This window comes from Crocodylus siamensis, chromosome 1, assembly GCF_052110815.1.
Source record: "Crocodylus siamensis isolate JL-2025a chromosome 1, ASM5211081v1, whole genome shotgun sequence".
In the NCBI taxonomy this organism is placed as follows: Eukaryota; Metazoa; Chordata; order Crocodylia; family Crocodylidae; genus Crocodylus; species Crocodylus siamensis.
The window spans coordinates 374,491,693-374,510,474 of record NC_143395.1 but is presented as its reverse complement, the minus strand read 5'-3'; the positions used below and the strand labels follow the sequence as shown (position 1 = coordinate 374,510,474).

At 39.8% G+C, this 18,782-nt stretch overlaps 1 protein-coding gene across 12 annotated transcripts in view; it reads left to right on the top strand.

The window, feature by feature from the left end:
* The window catches only part of NBEA (neurobeachin), an 835,610-nt gene that overhangs the window by 548,207 nt on the left and 268,621 nt on the right, over positions 1 to 18,782 (top strand). For all 12 annotated transcript variants that reach the window (XM_090027554.1, XM_090027509.1, XM_090027581.1 and 9 more), the window contains one exon: positions 12,238 to 12,362. In XM_090027554.1, the coding sequence (XP_089883680.1) occupies positions 12,238 to 12,362 (125 nt within the window). The remainder of the gene's footprint in view (positions 1 to 12,237; positions 12,363 to 18,782) is intronic.

The following is an 18,782-nucleotide window of genomic DNA, read 5'->3' as shown; positions in this document are numbered from 1 at the left end:
GTTAGAATAAATAACAGCAGTAGAAGTAAACCATAGATGTTTTTCCTTTACTAACTAAAGCAAGACATTTTCCACTTTAGCTGATACATTCTCTGTGTTTTTGTTGAGTTGAATGCCATGAGTCTGAACTTTGCAACTGAATATGCATTTTTTTTTCAAAATATATACCTGATACAAGATACTATATTTTTAAAGTGTGGAATAAAAAAGTAAAGCAATCACCAGCATACATTAATTTATTACTGGCTTCATCCCAAGCAAAATGAGCTTACTGGTATTCAAGTGGCTTCCACCTTCTTATTCTCCAAATTCTTGGGATGTACTAATGTTGCAGCCTTCAGGTCAGTCCAGGGTGTACCCTGGACACATTCCCCTGGGTGCACCATACAGAAGCCATCTCAAAAAACTCCAGTGACAAATAACTAAACTATATTTTCAGTCACCTCAGAAATGGACATCCACAATATCTATTTCACATATCCACATTTCTACATGTTGCCCATAACAACAGTATGTTAGGGTCAGATCCAAAATATAATTTAAATGTGATGATGCCAAGTGTTCCCATTCCTAATGTTTATGTGCCCAGGTCTTAGTAGAATCCACAAATTAAGTAGCAGCCCAAATTAAGAGCACAATACCATTTAGCTTAAAACGGGAGAATTAGATGTTTAGGATTTTACCTACGCTGAGTGGATGATGTCTAAACCAGTTGACAGGAGACACAGAATGGGGTTTGTTTCTGAAATTCCACCTCTTGCACAAATATAGGCATGTAATTCCAGACTGCAGGTGGTACTAAGATTCATAGCATGAAACCTCTGTTTAGGGATGCTTAAGGAGATAGCCTTTGTGTACAAATGATAGGTTCACTGTAGTGAAGGAGGTGCCCATCTTTTGGATAACAGTTTCTTGGTTAGAGCACTTATGTAAGTATTGGGACACTTAAGTTATGGGCCCACCTTAGGCTGAGGAGCTTCAAACCCATGGTTTAACTGACTTATACTATACCCTGGCTGGTGCAATTCATAGTGCAGGAGTAGTGGCCAGAGGTTTGCTTTTTCAGGGGGAGAGTTTTCACCTCCCTTTTTATCGTGGTGTGTTGAGCAGCCATTTAAACACCAATTCTGAGCAGCAAAAAGGCAACATATCTCCTCGCCACCCAGCAGCAAAGCTCTGATTGCTGTTCCTACACCATGCACCATTGCTGCTATTCTGGCCTCCCAGCTTCTGGACCCGATGCAGGGAAGGTACAAGTATAAGGAAGATAATGAGGGAGTGAGGCATCCCTTTAGATCCATTCAAACACACAAGAGGCAGCACCTGGAGTTTGCATCCCACTTGCCCACTCATAGGTACTGTTTTGAACCACATCTTTCACCTCAGAAGGGAATAGTCAAACCACCAGTCTAGAGCCTAGAGCTTATTGGTGCTTTTTACTCTTTCTGTTGAAGGAAGACCTTTATGCAAAAGGAATACAAGATTCATGAAGCAAAAGGTTATCTGTCTGTAACTCAGTAATGAGAACACTTCCCTGATTGGGGATAGCAGGGGAAAAAACCCCTTTGTTCTAACCCCTTCTTCATTTATACAATCACTTTTATGAAAAAATGCGTGAGCAGTCCCTGGAGCAGAGCAGGGTGTTTCGGGCTATTATATAAAGGGTGGTCACCTTCCCCACTACTGCCTCCTGTCCCCCAACATGTATGGGTGCTCACCTCATTGGTGTTAGTTGATGTGGATGTGCTCTGAGTATGTCCAGTGGAGACTGACATGCTAAATTTGTCTATCCTAAACAGCTCTAGTGCAAAGGATAGGAGCATAAATGCTTGTCTCAGCCAAAGTGGTGGAAGTTTTGGGTATGCATAGCAGCTGAGCTTTAAACATTTAAGTGTTTTTACTGAACATGTAGTTACAGATTAGGAACCTAAGACCTTTCTTGGACCTAGCTATTTGTATCTTCATGTATCACACCTGTGCAATTCAATGTGAAGGGTTTAGCAGTCATTAATTAAGAGACACCCAATATCCAATTTAGATGAAGATTGATGTGCAATAGCAGATCTATATGGTATTCCTTGCACAGCACATTGTGGCATATCGCTTCTGAATATTGCTCTTTGTCTCTAAATGTCTTGTATACCAAGGGATGATGCTTAACAAAGGCAATGTACTTCCAACAAGAGGAATCTTACTAAAATTTCCCATTGTTCCAAAATGTATTATCAGAGCAATGAAACTAAAAGTTTTCCTTCTTTTAATTAGATACCAAACCACTGCAAATTAATTTTTAACAAGTGCCCTACAGTCATAAGTAAAAGTACAAACATTCAGTCTCTCCTGGGAAGGTCACTGCTTTCCCAGAAGAAACCACAAATGTACAGATGTTCAGGCTTTTTCTCCAAAAGTAAAAATAGTTACTCCAGGAGAAAAATAACCTGGGAACAACCAGGATTAAATCATTCCCAGGATAGGAGGCCAAATGTCTGTACATGCAGTGGCTTGTCTCAAAAGAGAACATAGTCCTGCAGCATTCCCCCTTTCTCCAGGAAGAGCATGTGTCCCTTGCTGGACCCTGCTGTTCCAGCAGAGAGCAGGACTTGCCTCCTTCACAATCCCCACATTGTGCTGCAGGAAAACAGGCTGACCATGGGGGCAGTCTGGGGCAGCCAATCAGAGCTGTTACCAGACAGACTAAGGAAGCCTGCAAAGCAGGCTGAGATGCTCCCTCACCCCCCACCCCTACTGCACAGTGTCAGCACTGCAAGCTCTTGGCTCTTCAGGGGCTCAGCATTCAAATGTCTGTACACGCAGCTCTAGGAAGAAACGGGGGAGAATTCTCCCAGTTTGTTTGAATGTGTGTATACAGCTGTTGTCACCATCTCATGGATGACTTTTATTTACTCTCAAATGATGAAAAAAAAAAGTATAGAAAAGATTTAAAAATTTTTTTTTAAGTTTAATCTATCAAGATTTCTTCAGGTCATCTATTCTAAAGTGAACTTATGGAATACTGTTTGTTTAATTAAAGGGATGAAAAATGTATACCTTTCTGCACTATGTAAAATTTGCCCTTTGCTTTAATGTACCAGACTAACAGAAATTGGTTGTTAATGGAGACTATAACTTTTGGTTCTTCAAAAATTTAAATGGCAGTTATATATTTTTGACACAGTGGTGCATTTTTCCATTACAGATAGATGGCCATGCAGTTTTTCATTAGCACAGGCCTGACACAGAATGTCACTTAAGTGATATAAGATAAGATGAAGTGAGAAATTACATATAAGCAAGTTAGCCATGGAAATAAAGATTCTTAATAATTAAATATACATTATTAAAAATGCAAGCCATTTTGAAATATTGTGCTTGTCACAAGAATAAATTACTCAAGTGGCTTGATTCAGACTTTCTTGTATTTCATGCAAGTCAAATAGTTTTGATTCACATATACATTTTTTTTTCATTCTTCCTTTTTCTAAACTAAATGTCATCCCCTTGACAGGGCTCAGAGTTAGGAGTTTCCAGTTGGTAAAAAATGACATTAGGCAATACTGTTCTACTGCACTCATAAATTAAAATGTTACAATTTATGCCTTCTCCTTTTCAGTCATGTAGTAAAGGTGGTCCAAACCTAATGCACACATTTTAATAGGCATGAAATTATTCCTGCCTTTAGTCCAATTCATATATAACTTAAATTAATTTCAGAAGGCATGTGTGCATATACATACATACATACACATGGTAGTTATTTCTACTGTTGATGATTCTTTTATATCCCAGCTGTAGAATAGGCATAGCCATTCATTCCACATTTAATTACATCAAGAAGTATGCTGCCTTTTAAGACTTTGAAAAAAGGAAAATCTTCTTTATTATTTTTTTGTTTTGCAGTTTAGTATAGATTAGGAAATAAAAATAGTATTGTTAGGAATCGACAAAAGATAAATAATGATAGATAAGAAAAATCTTTCAGGTATGAAAAGGAAGGAAGTAGCTGCAAATCACTGTGCATACCTCTGGACAGATCAAGATATGCTTAAATAAATCCTAAATGTATATATGTTTTGAGACCTTATATAACAGAAAATATTGGATCTGTCTATGAGATGCGATTCAGGGTTTTTGGACATTGGTTTACAACACAAGGTAGATGCACACTGGCTGGCAGACAAGCTGTGATGTCTTAATACATTATAAAAACAAAGCCAAGTGAATGCTTAAGCTCAAGGGAAAAAAAGCAAGTGAGGCAGCAAGAAGATATTCACAGTGCACTTACACTCTTCTCTCTGTCATCTTTAAACCAGTGCCTAGCATAGGGTTAGGAAGCACAGTTCTGCTTGAGGAGCTGCCATCTTTTGGGTGAGATGTTAACCTGAAGTATTAGCTACACAGAGTCCTAAGAAATTGTGCATTCCTGAGAAATTCTTCATAGGTTATTATTATAGACCATAAGTATGTCTAAGGTGCTTGTCACTAGGATGCTTATCACTTTGAAATCCAAGTGTCATAATATGGTAACAATATAAGGAATTGTATTCCTTGTCTCTGGATTTCCAGCCAGATAGGTTTCTGAGCTTTAGGCTAGGGCTAGCATTTGTAGTATGTTTCCTTCCTAGCAAGTTTACCCTGATTCCAGGAAAGAAGTAGTATAACAGAGCATTGGAGGAAGGCGATCCTCCCCGCCCCCCCCCCCACAGCGTAAAATAGAAGTTATGATGAAAATCAACAATTCAAAAATCACTATGATTTTGAGTTTCTTATTTTTCTACTTTGGTACCCTCCTCAATAAGACAAGATGGGTGTGTTTACCACCATTCATTAGCATGGTCTACTATGATGCTTAAAGAGAAAACAGTAAGATATAGAGTGTAGTAGGTTAAGATCCAAAAAACTTTTGCTCAGGTGTCAGTATCCTACCACACAAGCAGCTGTAATTTGGTTTTATGTTCTGACCATTCTTTTATGCCCGTGCCGGTCTTGTATTGGATAGTCATACTTAACAGCTTAGTTATCCGTGGCCCTACTTCAGAGAGCTATCTACTAGTTCAGCTCCTGAGGGAGGGCTTTTATCTCTTGATGGGAGAAATACACCCCAAATAAGCAAGAAAACAGCTCTTCTATAATAAAGCCATTTACAGCCAGAGGTTTTCTGCCTCCTCCACAGGGGCTGTGTCCACACATTCAGTTAAGTAAAAAAGTTATAAACTCTGGCACATTTTGCACTGGAGTTTATTGCTTCCTGGGTGCTATGTTTACATGTGTGCCTGGGAGTGTACCTCATTGAGCTGGGTCAGAACAGCCCTAGCTGGCAGGTGGATTGTGGGGGGAGGGTCAGTTTGCCAGCCCAGGGCTGGTCTGACCTGGCTCAGTGTGCTGTGGAAGGACTGGCTGGGGCACAGGGGTGCTCCAGTGTGGGGCTAGCCATCAGACAGCCCCCACACTGAAGTACCCTTATGCCCCAGCCAGCCCATCCAACATCTACACATTCGCTGCTGCAGAGTAAATTAGTTTACTCCTGCCTAATACCACTGCACATGTAGACGCGAGATGTTTACCGCAGAGCTAATTAGTCAACTCCTCCATAGACATTGTGTATAGATGTGCCTAGGGTTAAGAAGTCCCTCTGTCCACAGTCCAGTCTACACAGCCCTGAGCAATCCAAAGTTACACAGCTTTCAAGTTTTCAGTCAGCATAGACCAGAGCCCCACAGTTGATTGGCTGTGCAGTCTTTACAGATTCTTCCCACTCACAACCAATACTGTCCATTTCTTATGGCTGCTCTATCCACTGAGATGTTCTCCCTGGTGCCTCTTGGGTATCTCCTCCAAAGGATGAATACCAATCCCACCTGAAGCATTAACATGCCTTGTTGCTTGAGATCCATCTCATCCTATCTGCACATAGACAGCTCTGGAACCTAGAAGAGACTCCATTAACCCTTCTTTCCCCATGTAAAAGGTAGTTGGGGAAACTGAAGCATACAGTATTATTATAACACAAACACAGCTAAAACAGAAATATTACAATAAAGCTATAATCTCTCACAAGGAACACTAGGGAAAAGAGGACTTGACCAAAGATGTGAAGTTGATCCACTTGTGTTTGAGCTATACAACAGTTTTGCAAACCAGCAAAATTCCAAAGTAGAAGTCATTCTTCTGAGAGAAAACATGCTTTTATCATGCCTTTCACAGGGCTGATACAGGCATGCTGGCAGAAGAAAAGCCCTTTAGCTGGCATACCTACTATGGCAGTATGCTGACATAGCTGTACAGGTAGATTATTCTATATATGATTCTGATTTTCTATCTTCTGTAGTATATACAAGCTTGTAAATTAGTGGTAAGGCCCCATGCAAATGCTCAGGAGAGATGATTCCATAGAGCAAATTACAGCTATCTAAGGTTTCATAGAATTCATAGACATTAGGGCTGGAAGGGACCTTGGAAGATCACCGAGTCCAGCCCCCTGCCCCAGGGGCAGGAAGTCAGCTAGGGTCAAAGGATCCTAGCAAGATAAGCATCCAAACATTTCTTAAAAGAGTCCAGAGTAGGTGCTTGCACCACCTCTGGAGGGAGTCTACTCCAGGCCTTGGGGGCTTGGACAGTAAAGAAGTTTTTCCTTATGTCCAGCCTAAAACAGTCTTGGAGGAGTTTGTGACTGTTGGACCTTCTGATCACTTGGGGCACTCTGGTGAACAGGCATTCCCCCAGATCCAGATGTACACCCCTTTTATACTTAGAGGCAGCCACCAGGTCACCCCTGAGCCTGCGCTTTTCCAGGCCGAAGAGCCCCATGGCTCTCAGCCTCTCTTCATAAGGCCTATTCTCTTGCCCTCTGATCACGTGCGTGACTCTCCTCTGGACTCTGTCAAGCTTCTCCACATCCTTCTTGAACTGTGAAGCCCAGAATTGGATGCAGTACTCCAGCTGCAGCCTCACCAAGGCCGAGTACAGGGGGAGGATGACATCCTGAGATTTGCTTGAAAAGCATCTATGGATGCAAGCCAGAGTTTGGTTTGCTTTACCAGCTGCAACATCACATTGGTGGCTCATGTTCATCTTGTGGTCAATCATGACTCCCAAGTCCCTCTTGGCTGTGATGCTAGAAAGTGTAGCAGTGCTGAGCTGATAAGTGTGATGTGTTTGTTTTTTTCCCTGAGGTGGAGTACCTTGCATGTTGAATGTCATCAGGTTTTTATCCACCCACTTTCTAAGCCTATCAAGGTCATTGTATTCCTGAATGACAGCATCCACATCAGGGTTTAACATATTTTAATTTATGTTCACTGACTCTGTACCATTAGTTGATACACTTTAACTTTCCTAAGTGATGCCAAATAGCTAAGCTTTGAGTGTCTCTCTCAGGATTGGCAGTGGGCTGGGAACCACATTATAGTGACAAAACCCAATATCTCTGAGGCTTTGTCTGAACTGTCAGGGAAAAAAAATTGGGTTTCCATGAGAGTCTTTGGCCCATAGCAGACCAGAAGAGAGAGACCTGCATCACCCAAGAAGGTTGATGAGCTGGCTAGGCTCAGGTGAGGCATTAGTACTTGAATAACTGGGGAAAGCCCTTCAACCTGAATTACCCTTGTACCTGGATTAGCAGCTCCCCAAATTTGGACACATGTAGTGTATGACTAGCAGGATATTTTTAGTTCTCTGGGCTTGTGGTCTTTTTGGGAGCTTCTAGTGGCCTTTCAGGAGGCTTGTTTTAGTTGCCATTGTTTTAGTTGTGAGCGGGGGAGGGTTGGGGTTTTTTTTGCTTTGCCTCCCCTTCCCCACAGCAGCTCAAGGACCTTGCAGCTAGGTGCATGTTACAGAGGCTATCAAGTAGCATGTGGTCAGTGCAGAATATTCATTTTACAAAGGGGTTGGAAATAGGGAGAAGATGGACAATGGGATTTAGATTCCTGATGTCCCCTACAGCAAAAACCATACTTCCCCATTTCATCAGCCTACTAACCTTCATAACTTTTTCACCTTCACAAGAAAAGAAGGGTACCAGGATCTCAGAATTTGGCTGTGGCCCAGTTATCATGGGGTAATAGTCTTACCCCATGATAAATCTCCCTCTATGTGGATAGTTCCTAGATGAGTTAATAAAGTTGCAGCCTAATTAAGCCACATTTATCTATTTTCCCATATGTCCAGGACAATGTTGCCATCTCCAGTGAAGAGCTTTCTACTTCTGTGTTTATTTAATTAAATAAGTGTTTGAAATCATAAGATAGGAATTACGTTGTGTATTAAGGAATACCAAAAATCCCAGCTTACCTTTTATTGCAGTACTCTAATGTTAACTAATATGGGTCTGATGATGAGCACCTTGCAGGAATGATATTATTCTGGACTAGCAGGGAATGTGAGGCACCAGAGTTTAGCTCTAACTTAGTGATACTGTAGGAAATTTTCAGGAAAGAGAAAAATATAAGGAGAAGCAAAAGCTACATTGTGAAAAACTGCTTATTTTTGTGATTGAGGCCAATGGAAAAACTAAGATTGGGGGGTTGGTTTGTTTGTGTTGCAAAACTTTGATTTTGGGCCTGTATTTTATATTTTGGGATTTAAGTCTTTTTATTTTGTATTATTATGAAGTCTTTAAAGTAGACCTCATACTATAACCATCTTATTTGTTCCTAATTCTTTCATTAAAATGCTTGCTTTGGAAAGTATTTATCTCTTGTCTTGGTTGATAATGTAAAGCAGGAGTCGGCAACCTTAAACAATGGTGGGCTGCTTCTTGTGATGCAGCTAACAATCCAACAGCACCACTGCAACTGCAAAACACACAGCAGTGGCAAAAGGTGTTGGTTGGGTATTTTTTACCCCCCACCCCTGTGAGCACCTGGGGTGGTTGCTTCTGTTACCCCATCCTAATTACACCACTGTACCAATCCCACCCCTGATCTCCATCTAGTTCACCACTGGTGGAGGCAGCATGGGTTATACCAATAACTCCAGTCCTCTTATCTGCCTTGTGTCTCACGAGAGACCATGGGAGAAGTGTTGGTACAGGCAGAAGCCCGGTGTTAACACAGCAGCCACCAGATGTACGCCCTCTCTGGTACCAATTGCAGATTGCTGATTTCAATATAAAGAGAAATGCAGCAGCAATAAGACAGTGGCTGTAGTAGGGGGACTTCCTTAACCCCTGGCTAGTGACTGTGGACATCTCCCCTCACAGCGGCAGAGTATTTCAGAGGAGGGGACAGGGTATGAGGTGAATGAGGGGACCAAGGCTGCTGGGATGGGACCCTTATGAGCCCTCCATTACCTCACAGGCTAAATCCAATCTCTTTGCAGCCTGGATCCAGACCTGGAGCTGTAGATTGCTGACCCCTGATTATAGAGGGGTTTTTCTTCTTGAAAACAAAATTAATGGGCTAATTTTTAGGCCTGTACAAAGCAGGAAGTATTCCATTTGGATTCAGATTTGACTGATTCGAGGGACAGTGATTTGATTTGGTGATTCAAATCACTGTCCTGATTCGATTCCTCCAATTCAGATTTGGGAATTCAGCTGCTCAGTCACCTACCAAAGCTTTGTACAGCCCTAAAAGATAGGGATATGTTCCCAGGCAGTGAGGGGGGGAGGCTGGGACTAAGGAAGGGATGGCATGAAGAGTGTCATTCCAAAAGCTGTCCCCCCTCACCTCAGCTCCTGGGCTGTGCCATGCTGTAGTGCAAGCAGCTGGTGTCAACTGCTGGAGCTGCTGCAGCAGAGGTTGGGGGGAGTGGCAGCAAGTGGAGCCCTGGGTGGCACAGGACGTAGCGCAGCTTGTCTGCGCTCACCCTAGCCCCCACCCACTGCAGTAACCCCAGGAGCATCTGGCACCAGCTGCAATGAGAACTGTCAGTGGGTGTAGGGCACGCCTCTTGCTGCTCCATGCCCTCCCCCCCCGGGAGGGCTGTGGGCTAGGGAGATGTGTTGGGCTCTCCCCGATGGATGTGTTGGTCTCATCCCCGGATCTGCATGCAGGATGATAGCCGGCTGCTGCTGCAGGCTGAGGCCAGTGGTGGCGCTGGGCTGTTTCCAGAATGTGGCACGCCTGCCCTGAGTGCCAGGAAGAATCTACCTGGTCCCACTGCCAGCCCCAGCCTGCAGCAGCAACCTGCTGTCATCCTGCGCGCAGATGCGGGAGCATGCACCCCCAGGAAGAGTCTGACATCCCCACAGCCCTCGTGGGGGGCGTGGAACAGCAAGAGGCACCCTCCGCCCCCACTGACAGTTCTTGTTGCAGCTGGTGCTGGTTACTCCTGAGGTTGCTGCAGTGGGGGCTAGGGTGAGTTGTTATATTATTACATTACATTATTACATTGGTACACTGTCACATTATAAAATGGGTTTGCTTTATGTGAGGGAAACTTGTATAGGCTATGGCCAAATCTCCAAATCAACCCTAAATCTCTACAAATTGATTCAGAGGCTTCTGCTTCGATTCAGACCTCTTAATGAATCTTCTGATTTGATTCAGATCCAGAGATTCAGCCTCCAAATCAGGCCAAATCCTCTCTGAATCGAATCAGCTACCAAAGCTTCACACAGCCCTACTAATTATGGGGCATGTTTAAAATAGTATATTTAAACTCCACAGTGTATGAAAATGCTATTTTAGTATAACATTTTTATCTTTGTAATATTATGTCATTCTGCGCAGCCTAATAGACTTTTCATAGATGGCAGCATGGACACTTTAGCAGAGCCACAAAATCCCAAGTGCTTAAAATAAACGTGTTCCCCCCAACTCGCACGGTGTGTTTTTGTTACTTCTGTTCCGTGATAGTTTACAATTCTAAACAGGACCTAGAAAGGGGATATTGCTAACCTTTCAATAGTTACTCTTAAAAAATACATTTTCTTTCTTCTGTTCACACAGTCAAAAATATTTTGATAATTAACAAAGACATAAAATATGTTATTAGGATTTGTGCTATTTTGGTAATATTAAACCTGAAGTTCCTTTGAAAGCTGCAAAATAGAGGGCTGGATTGTACCTAGCTCCTTGTTTCTGCGCCAGGAGCCATTGAGCGCTTTCTTCTGAACTCCTGTACAACAGTTGGGTATAAGTCTAATCCTTGCACTCTTGGCATGCAAAGCCAAGCGAGTCTGGCATTGACTATAGGCAACAATGCATTCCCACTGCTGATCCATCAATGGGAACACAATACAGTTGGACCATGGCTGAGCATATAATGGACCTGTGAAAAATGCTGCAGATAGGTTCTGTTTGGTCTGTTCTAATACTGTACACTGTCATACTGCCTCTGGAAATGATTGCTGGTGCTCATAATGCAGACAGTGGTTTACAGTGCACGCTCAGAATGTACTCATAATCTGGGACCGGTGAATGAAATATTCCACTGGAATGTTGTTCTTGATATTATTTGGATGTTTACTAAGGAGCTAGCAAATGCCATTTTTAGTAATGAAGATAAATTGAATACCAAACAGCAATGTGAATTGCATTTCCCAGTCAATGTAGATTAGCAGTAGTTTCTGTGTCATTTTGTGGAACTTTAATATTGGTTCTGAATGCAAAAAGCCAGTGTAACATGAAGATGGCCATGGTTGTTAATGGCTTGTATTAGCTGGAAGCTATAAAATCATCCAAGTACTCTGTTAGTGTTGGAATAATAATTTACCAAGACAATTACCACATGGTGGAATTTTTTTGCAGCTCTAATTCAGTGTTATTAATAATGAATAAAATTGCAATTTTCTCAGGTTGCTGGGGGCAGTGGGGAATTATTTCAATGAATATTTCAGCACATTAGTTTAATCATAGTTCCACAAAATTCAAGTGGGCAATATTTTATACATCTAAGTTCAGTCTGCTAAGGGACCATAGTCATTAAATTGCAAACTATTTGCACTGAGGTCCATTCTATGATTTACAAGCCTTGTTAAAAACACTGTAAAAGAAAGCAAGCTGTGCCATTAATACTTGTAATTTGATGCTGCATTTGTTAATGGGCTCAGTGTGATTAATGTTTTTTAGCAGCAGGCAGAACATTTTGAGACAGGCAGGGCCAAGCTCTTTAATGGCTAAATACAAGTAAAGAAACGTTAGACCATTGCAGTTTAGTTATTTTTATATATATATATATATTTTCAGGAACGCTTTCCTGAAATAGAGAAGTAGCTTCGAAATGACCGTGTAACATGCAGAACTGCAGTTGAAGCTGTGATGAGTACTGATGTGTGTGCATTTTCTATTTTTGTAGCCAACTGCATGACTTCTGGCGCTTAGATTATTGGGAAGACGATCTGCGGCGGCGGCGGCGATTTGTTCGCAATGCCTTTGGATCGACTCATTGTGATGCCCTCCTCAAAGCTGCTGTGGAATATGGTCAGTACTAATTTAGCCTCTCTCTTTTTTTCTTGTTTTATTTAAATAAAAGGTTTATAATGGGTCTTCCGTGTTCATACTGGAGTCCTAAGAATAGTGCCATTTTTTTCTTGAGGTGAATGTTGTAGGAAACTGGAACAGGAGTTCTTTCAGCCCGTTCCTTAATGGGCCAAAGAAATTGCTCTTGAAAGTTGTGAAATGTCCTCCAGAGCCTTAGCAACAGACATTTCACACCTGCCCAACCCAGGTTGACCACTGGGTTTTGAAACATTGGGATAAGTAGTAAAACCTGACTTTCCTGCATGGTCAAATGACAATAGACAGAAAGATATTTCAGCATAGAACTTCCATTTAAGACCTCTCCTCAGTGAGGACCTGGCTGTAAAAAATAATAGCAAGGGCATAAACTGGGCATCATTTCAAGTAGGAGTAATGTTCTTCTACAAATTGTGGATTATATAAACATGTAAATAATGCTGCTTGTTTTAAGGCTGCCTAGGAATTGTGCTCATGAGCCAAATATTGTATTGACTGCAAATTAACTTTATCTACTTTCTAAACCTCTGAAGGTCTGGTAGGCCTTTGTGGACAGCCTGTTTCTTGTGACTCTGCGTCACCAGACCTGCAGGAAACTGGATGACCTCTGGACACTTGGTCTCGTCTCAGAGGAGATATATTGTCCGGGCCTAGACCTTGTGTCATTTTCCAGACCTCCCTGGAGGAAGTTTTTGAGGATGGAAAGAGGTCTTCAATCCCTATGAATTTATATTTGTTTTGTATTTGCAATTGAACATAAAGACATCTCAGTATTCACCTTCGCTAATATTTAGCAATAAATGTAACTTTGACTTTGAATTATTCTCAGATAAACTTAAAGAGATGTATGGCAAAAATTGGTGAAAGGAAAATTACTTTACACAAAGATTAACTAAATTTTACATCCATATGGAGCCAAAGCTCCTAATAAAGTCACTAAAAGTTTTGTTTACATTTGGATGTAATTAGCTATAATTAATTTCTGCAGTTCACCAACTCATGTCATTACTGAATCAAATGTCTTGTGGTAAGTTTGAAAATAGGTGTGACATGTAAGTATATATCTACTTGTGCAATTACACTAGCAAGTGTAATTTAATATTTATTAAAATATAAAGGTACTCAGTTGTAATACTTCCGGGCATAGTCTGATCAGCAGCAGGGATTAAGAACAATTTTTCCCAGGGCTATGTAGTATTGCAGATTTGACAAAATGATGTAGGTTTTTTCCCCTCAACTTCTTGTGAAGCATTCAGTATAGACTCACTGAATACAGTGGCAGATACTAAGCTACTGATTTGAGCATAACTATCACTGTTGTCTTTTTCAGGGACAAATGTGAGTTGTACCCCTAGATTCTGTTTTATTCTGCACAGGCTTTGTAATTTTTGAGGAGCCTGTTACTATGTAAAAGTGCTGATCTTAAACCAACTTGAAAGCTGGAGGAAAGCTGATTTATAATTCCTCCCACCGTTTTTTAGTGCCTAATACGGCACCATTTTTTAAATGAATGGGAATTTTGCCTTGCATCTCAGCAAACTTAGTTGCATTCCTTTATCATACAAATACATAGTTTTTCTCTTCTTTTACCACAAAATAATAGTGATTTTGGATATTAAATGAAAATTTTACTTTTAAATACAAGTTACAGCTAACATTGAAAAGTTCCTCATCACATGAAATTTCCCCATGCTGCAATAAAGTGGTTGCTGTTTTCATTTCTTGTAGTTGCTGTTGTTCAGTTTAGCGTATTCGTACAGTGATAGGCTAGCTGTCCTGTAGTGGAAGGAGACTGCAAACGAGGGCCAAAATTGAAAGAAACAGAGAACTTAAGGTGGTGCCACTTCTGGTATATAATATTTCAACATACAAGAGTAACTGTTCACCTGTTGTTGCATTTAACAAAAAGGTGAAATAAAGGTAAAGTATTGCTGAGGCGATGCAAGCTTGACTCAGGCGTTGGGTGTCAGACTGCAATAGATGAAAGTTATCTTGTTGGCAGCATTAAATTAAATGTATCTGATGTACAGCTCTCCCATAAATAAGCTAAGAGTAAGATACAGCATTCTGGAGGAATAATATTTTACCTTGTTATGCTTACTTATCAGTGGCTTGTGCTTATGGATTTTAATATTGAAACTTTTAGTTGACCTTTCTCTGTGAGAAAACATCCTTAACACTGATGTTATTTTTATGCCTCTTGGTGATACTAATGAGTTGAATAATTTATGAGGTTGTCATGTGAAAAGGATTTGGTGCAGTTTGATGTACTTTCAGCCTCTGGTGTTGGAATGTGATTAATAAGAGCTGGAGGCAGATTTTTTTTTCCCCAGTGCTTAACTTCATTATTTTCTTTTTATTTGTTTGTTTTATTTTGATCATTTTGTGTTGGAATAGTTTAATACTAAAATTATGTCAATTTCCTAAAAATGATGTTGTAGTGCACACAAAATTGATAGCATCTTTTATAGATCATAAGGTAGATTTTCCAAATAAGCTATTGTTTCTTGACCGGAGGTATTTATTTGTGGAAAATGAACTGTTGATCAAAATAAAAATTGCAAAAATAGTTTGTATTTTTCCTTACATTAAATGTAGACCTGAGATTCTAGTACAAGAGATGCTATTTTGGGTATCAGTGTAATAGTGGAAAACACAAGTTTTTGTTATCTACATTGACTGCCTGTTATCATTTAAGATTTTGCACATAAATATTGCAATGGAGGAATGTTTAGTCAAAGCCTAAATCAGCAAGCTCCTCAGTGTCTACGATCAAAGGCATCAACTTAAATAGGTCTGATCAGGCATTGCAGAAGAGGGCAGGCAGCTTCAGCCGAGCAAAAAACACAGAACAAAGATGACAAAATTAATCAGTCATTTCTTTGGCAATAAATAATAAGATATGCTGAGGACTGCAGATGAGAGAATTTCTAGGTTCCTTAGAGATGTGCCTACTTAACACCTGATTTATCTAAGCTTGTGCAGCCATCAAGATATGACCTTGATAAATAAAAGACAGCTCCACAACTAATCTAGAATTAAATCAGTGTTGACGGCAGATACATGGATACTGTAATAATACAATGCTTGCAGTCATCAAGGAATAGAAAAGTTTGGGGAATGGGTCTGTACATCCATTTAAAAGAAACAATATCAAAATGTTAGATTCCATCCCAGAAGCTAAAAGGATTTTTTTGGTCAAAGCAGTGACTCCTTATGAGTTATGATTTCTTTAAGTGTTTACCTATCTTTCTAGATGTAGTACAATTGCCTTGTAAATAGTCACTTACAGGCACAATCAGGACAGCCACTATTTAACTAAAGGCATTTTTTTGACTAGCTTGTATATATTCAGGTTTCAGTATTTGCTACACGCTAACTAGCTTTTGGTATGGCAGCCAGATTCATAGTCGTATCTGCATTTGTAGCAGATTAATTGAATTTTTTTTTCATTTCTAAATTCTTTGATACTCTACACTAATCCTATAATGTTTATGATCTATTAACATATGGTCCACATGTGAATGTAAAATGTAAGTGTAAGATTTTTCAGAAGTGTCTTGGTAAATATAGCAGTTTTCTGTCATTAGGAAATCTTGCTCTTGTTCTTTTTTTCACTAAAATAGCCATGGAAAATACAGATTCAGATCTCATTTTTATGGAGTCCTAGGGGACTGCTGTTATATGGTGGTTCTCCGGTATGCAAGAAAAAACTACATAGTGGTACATGCTTGATATTTAAAATAGCTGGAAACATGGAGCAGAGGTTTAGTTTTACACTCCTGTGGTATGTGGTGTTTTTGTTGTGTTTAAAGCGCTAAGCAAGTTTGAAGGTATTGAATCATAGCTGAAAGAGAGAAATGGGAAAAATCCAATGCAGAAGAGATGATAGAAACCAGCTTGGTTCCCCTTAGCTGTGTTAGCTTTCTGTACAAGTAAAACATAAGATCTGACTCTAAATATGCAGATATGGTTGAATGCTTGCTGGGTATGTACATGCATAAGAAACATTCATAAGAAATCACTTAGGCCAGGTACAGACATTACAGTTTTAGTGGTATTAGTGTTTGGAAACTAGTGTATACCCGTAACAGAACAGAAATTTGGTGCGCACAGGTTGGCTTTAAAATGGTGGAACCCAGTCTAAGATTTGCTCCCTTCACCAAAGGGTGAATGTGCATTCTGTTTGCCACCAATATAAACTATGCCTCTTACGGAAAACTGCATAACTTAGATTGATTCTACCTCGGGCATTTTGAATGTCTGTACCTAGCCTTAAGCAGTTTACAAATACTGTAGGCTTAATGTTGACCACCCAGCATAGTACCCAGCCAGGACTCTGAAGAAGCAATGCCCCAAAGGGCATTTCAAGGGCAAAACAGGGAATTTATTCAAGGTTTGGGGCTGCAGTCCCAAAAGACTATCTTCCACAAACACTTATTGTGACATGCATTCTAGCATTAAATGACTGGGTCCGTCAAAGGCTCACATTTGCAGTTTGTGCTTGAGGTGAACATGACTAAGTTAGTGCTTTGCTCTCAGAAAACAGGTAAACAATATGTTGACCCACTTTCATTATCTGAATTTAGGAATAATCCACCAGTTAAGTTAATTAGCATTGTTACAACAGCGGGCCCTGATTCCCAAAAATGAAAAATCTGTGCTTTATTATACAATTGTCTACCCTTTGTGCAGTTATGGTAGTATTTAACCTGAGTAAAATAGTGACAGCTTTCAGGATTGCATGCTTAGTTAGGCATTTTGTTCTATAGTAAGGATCTAAATAAAAGTAATCTAATTTTAAGAGTAATCTTATCTGAAGATAAAGTTGGCCTGCATGTGGCAACCTAGCTTGTCAGATCCCTTGTTGAGGTTTATCATGGAGTCAGAGGTAGAAGGTTTGAGGCTGATGTGGCCTAGGTATGAAAACTAAATTAGCTAGTTTACATTTCGGTGTTCAAGGTTTTTCTGTTCATACTGATATTTTTCATGGCCTCACAATGGAACAAAGCCTTTGACTGAGGTTAGGAACATTATCTTCAATAGAAATATATTTCAATGGACAGCATTTAAATCCTTAGCAGGATTTTTACATAATTGAGATATTCTTAAAATGTCCATAATGTCAAATTATTAATGGATATTAAGATATTTTTTATTTATTCTTGTTTTCCCTCTAGTTCTGTGTGGTCACTGTTCTTAAAAAATAGTGTTTTATCTTCAAAATGATTAATACAAAAACATATGTAAATAAATAAAAAAGTTTGCCACCAGAAATAATAAACCAAGACTCTTGGTGACTTACCTTTCAGTTCCCAATTTATGTTCATTTGAGAAACCTTACATGCATTTATATACTAGGGAGTGGAGAGGAAACATAAGCTCATAACTGAAGCGAAAATCCCTAGCTCAATGCATACTAAAGTTTAACCTCTAAAGAAGAGGCAAAGAATTGTGAAATATGTGAATTACAAATATTTTTAAGGAACAGCATCTGCTGTATGGACGGATATTACATTGATGCTAGTTTAGATATTGGAGTGAAGAGTACTTTAAAATTGTGTGCGGTGATAGTAGTAATCCATAAAAGGCTTCCAGATGTCACCAAATAAGTCCCCTCTGTTTTTCAGTCTAAATATGACTGTCTCAGAGGAAGCCATGTGAGACAGGCATGTAAACCATTCCACTTCCATTGGAGCAATATTGTCTTTCCACTGCCTCAGTCTGATGCTCTTTGCTGCCATTAGTCCAATTATCATCCAAGTAGACAGTTCTCTTTGTAGTAAGGTGCCCACTGTCAGAAATGCCATGTAGTACAAGTAAAAGCAGAGTGGCCAAAATAGTGGAATAGAAAATATCATTGCTTCTTTAGCCCTTCACTTATAAACTCCTTGTTATTCAACATCTGCTGAACCTAAAGGTCCCCTTCTGATTGTGGACTCTCAAAATATATGTGAATAAGCTTGAACTCTGTATCTTGAAGTGCCAGATAAATTATATATTAAGAAACACTGCAATTTAAGACTTACATCAGCAGCCTTATGATTACAGTCCAACAGTGCCATCCACTGCTGCTCCAAATAATCTTCCAAAACATTTATTTCCAATAAGCTAGATGTAACATTATAATTAAGCCCTATTAAAATTATATTGCACGTGTGATATATATATAAATATCTACTTAAAAAAAACGCTTTGGCCCACTCACCATCTAAAGGTGTTCATGAGGCATTACTAAGCAAATTAACAAAGCAAAATCTTACTTGTAATAATAGTTAAATATAAAATAAACAGGCTATTGCCACATTTCAGATTTAGCCAAAGCTCTTTATAGTAATTTCTTACTCCCAAAAAACTCATGAATATATTCTCATTAAATGGCTC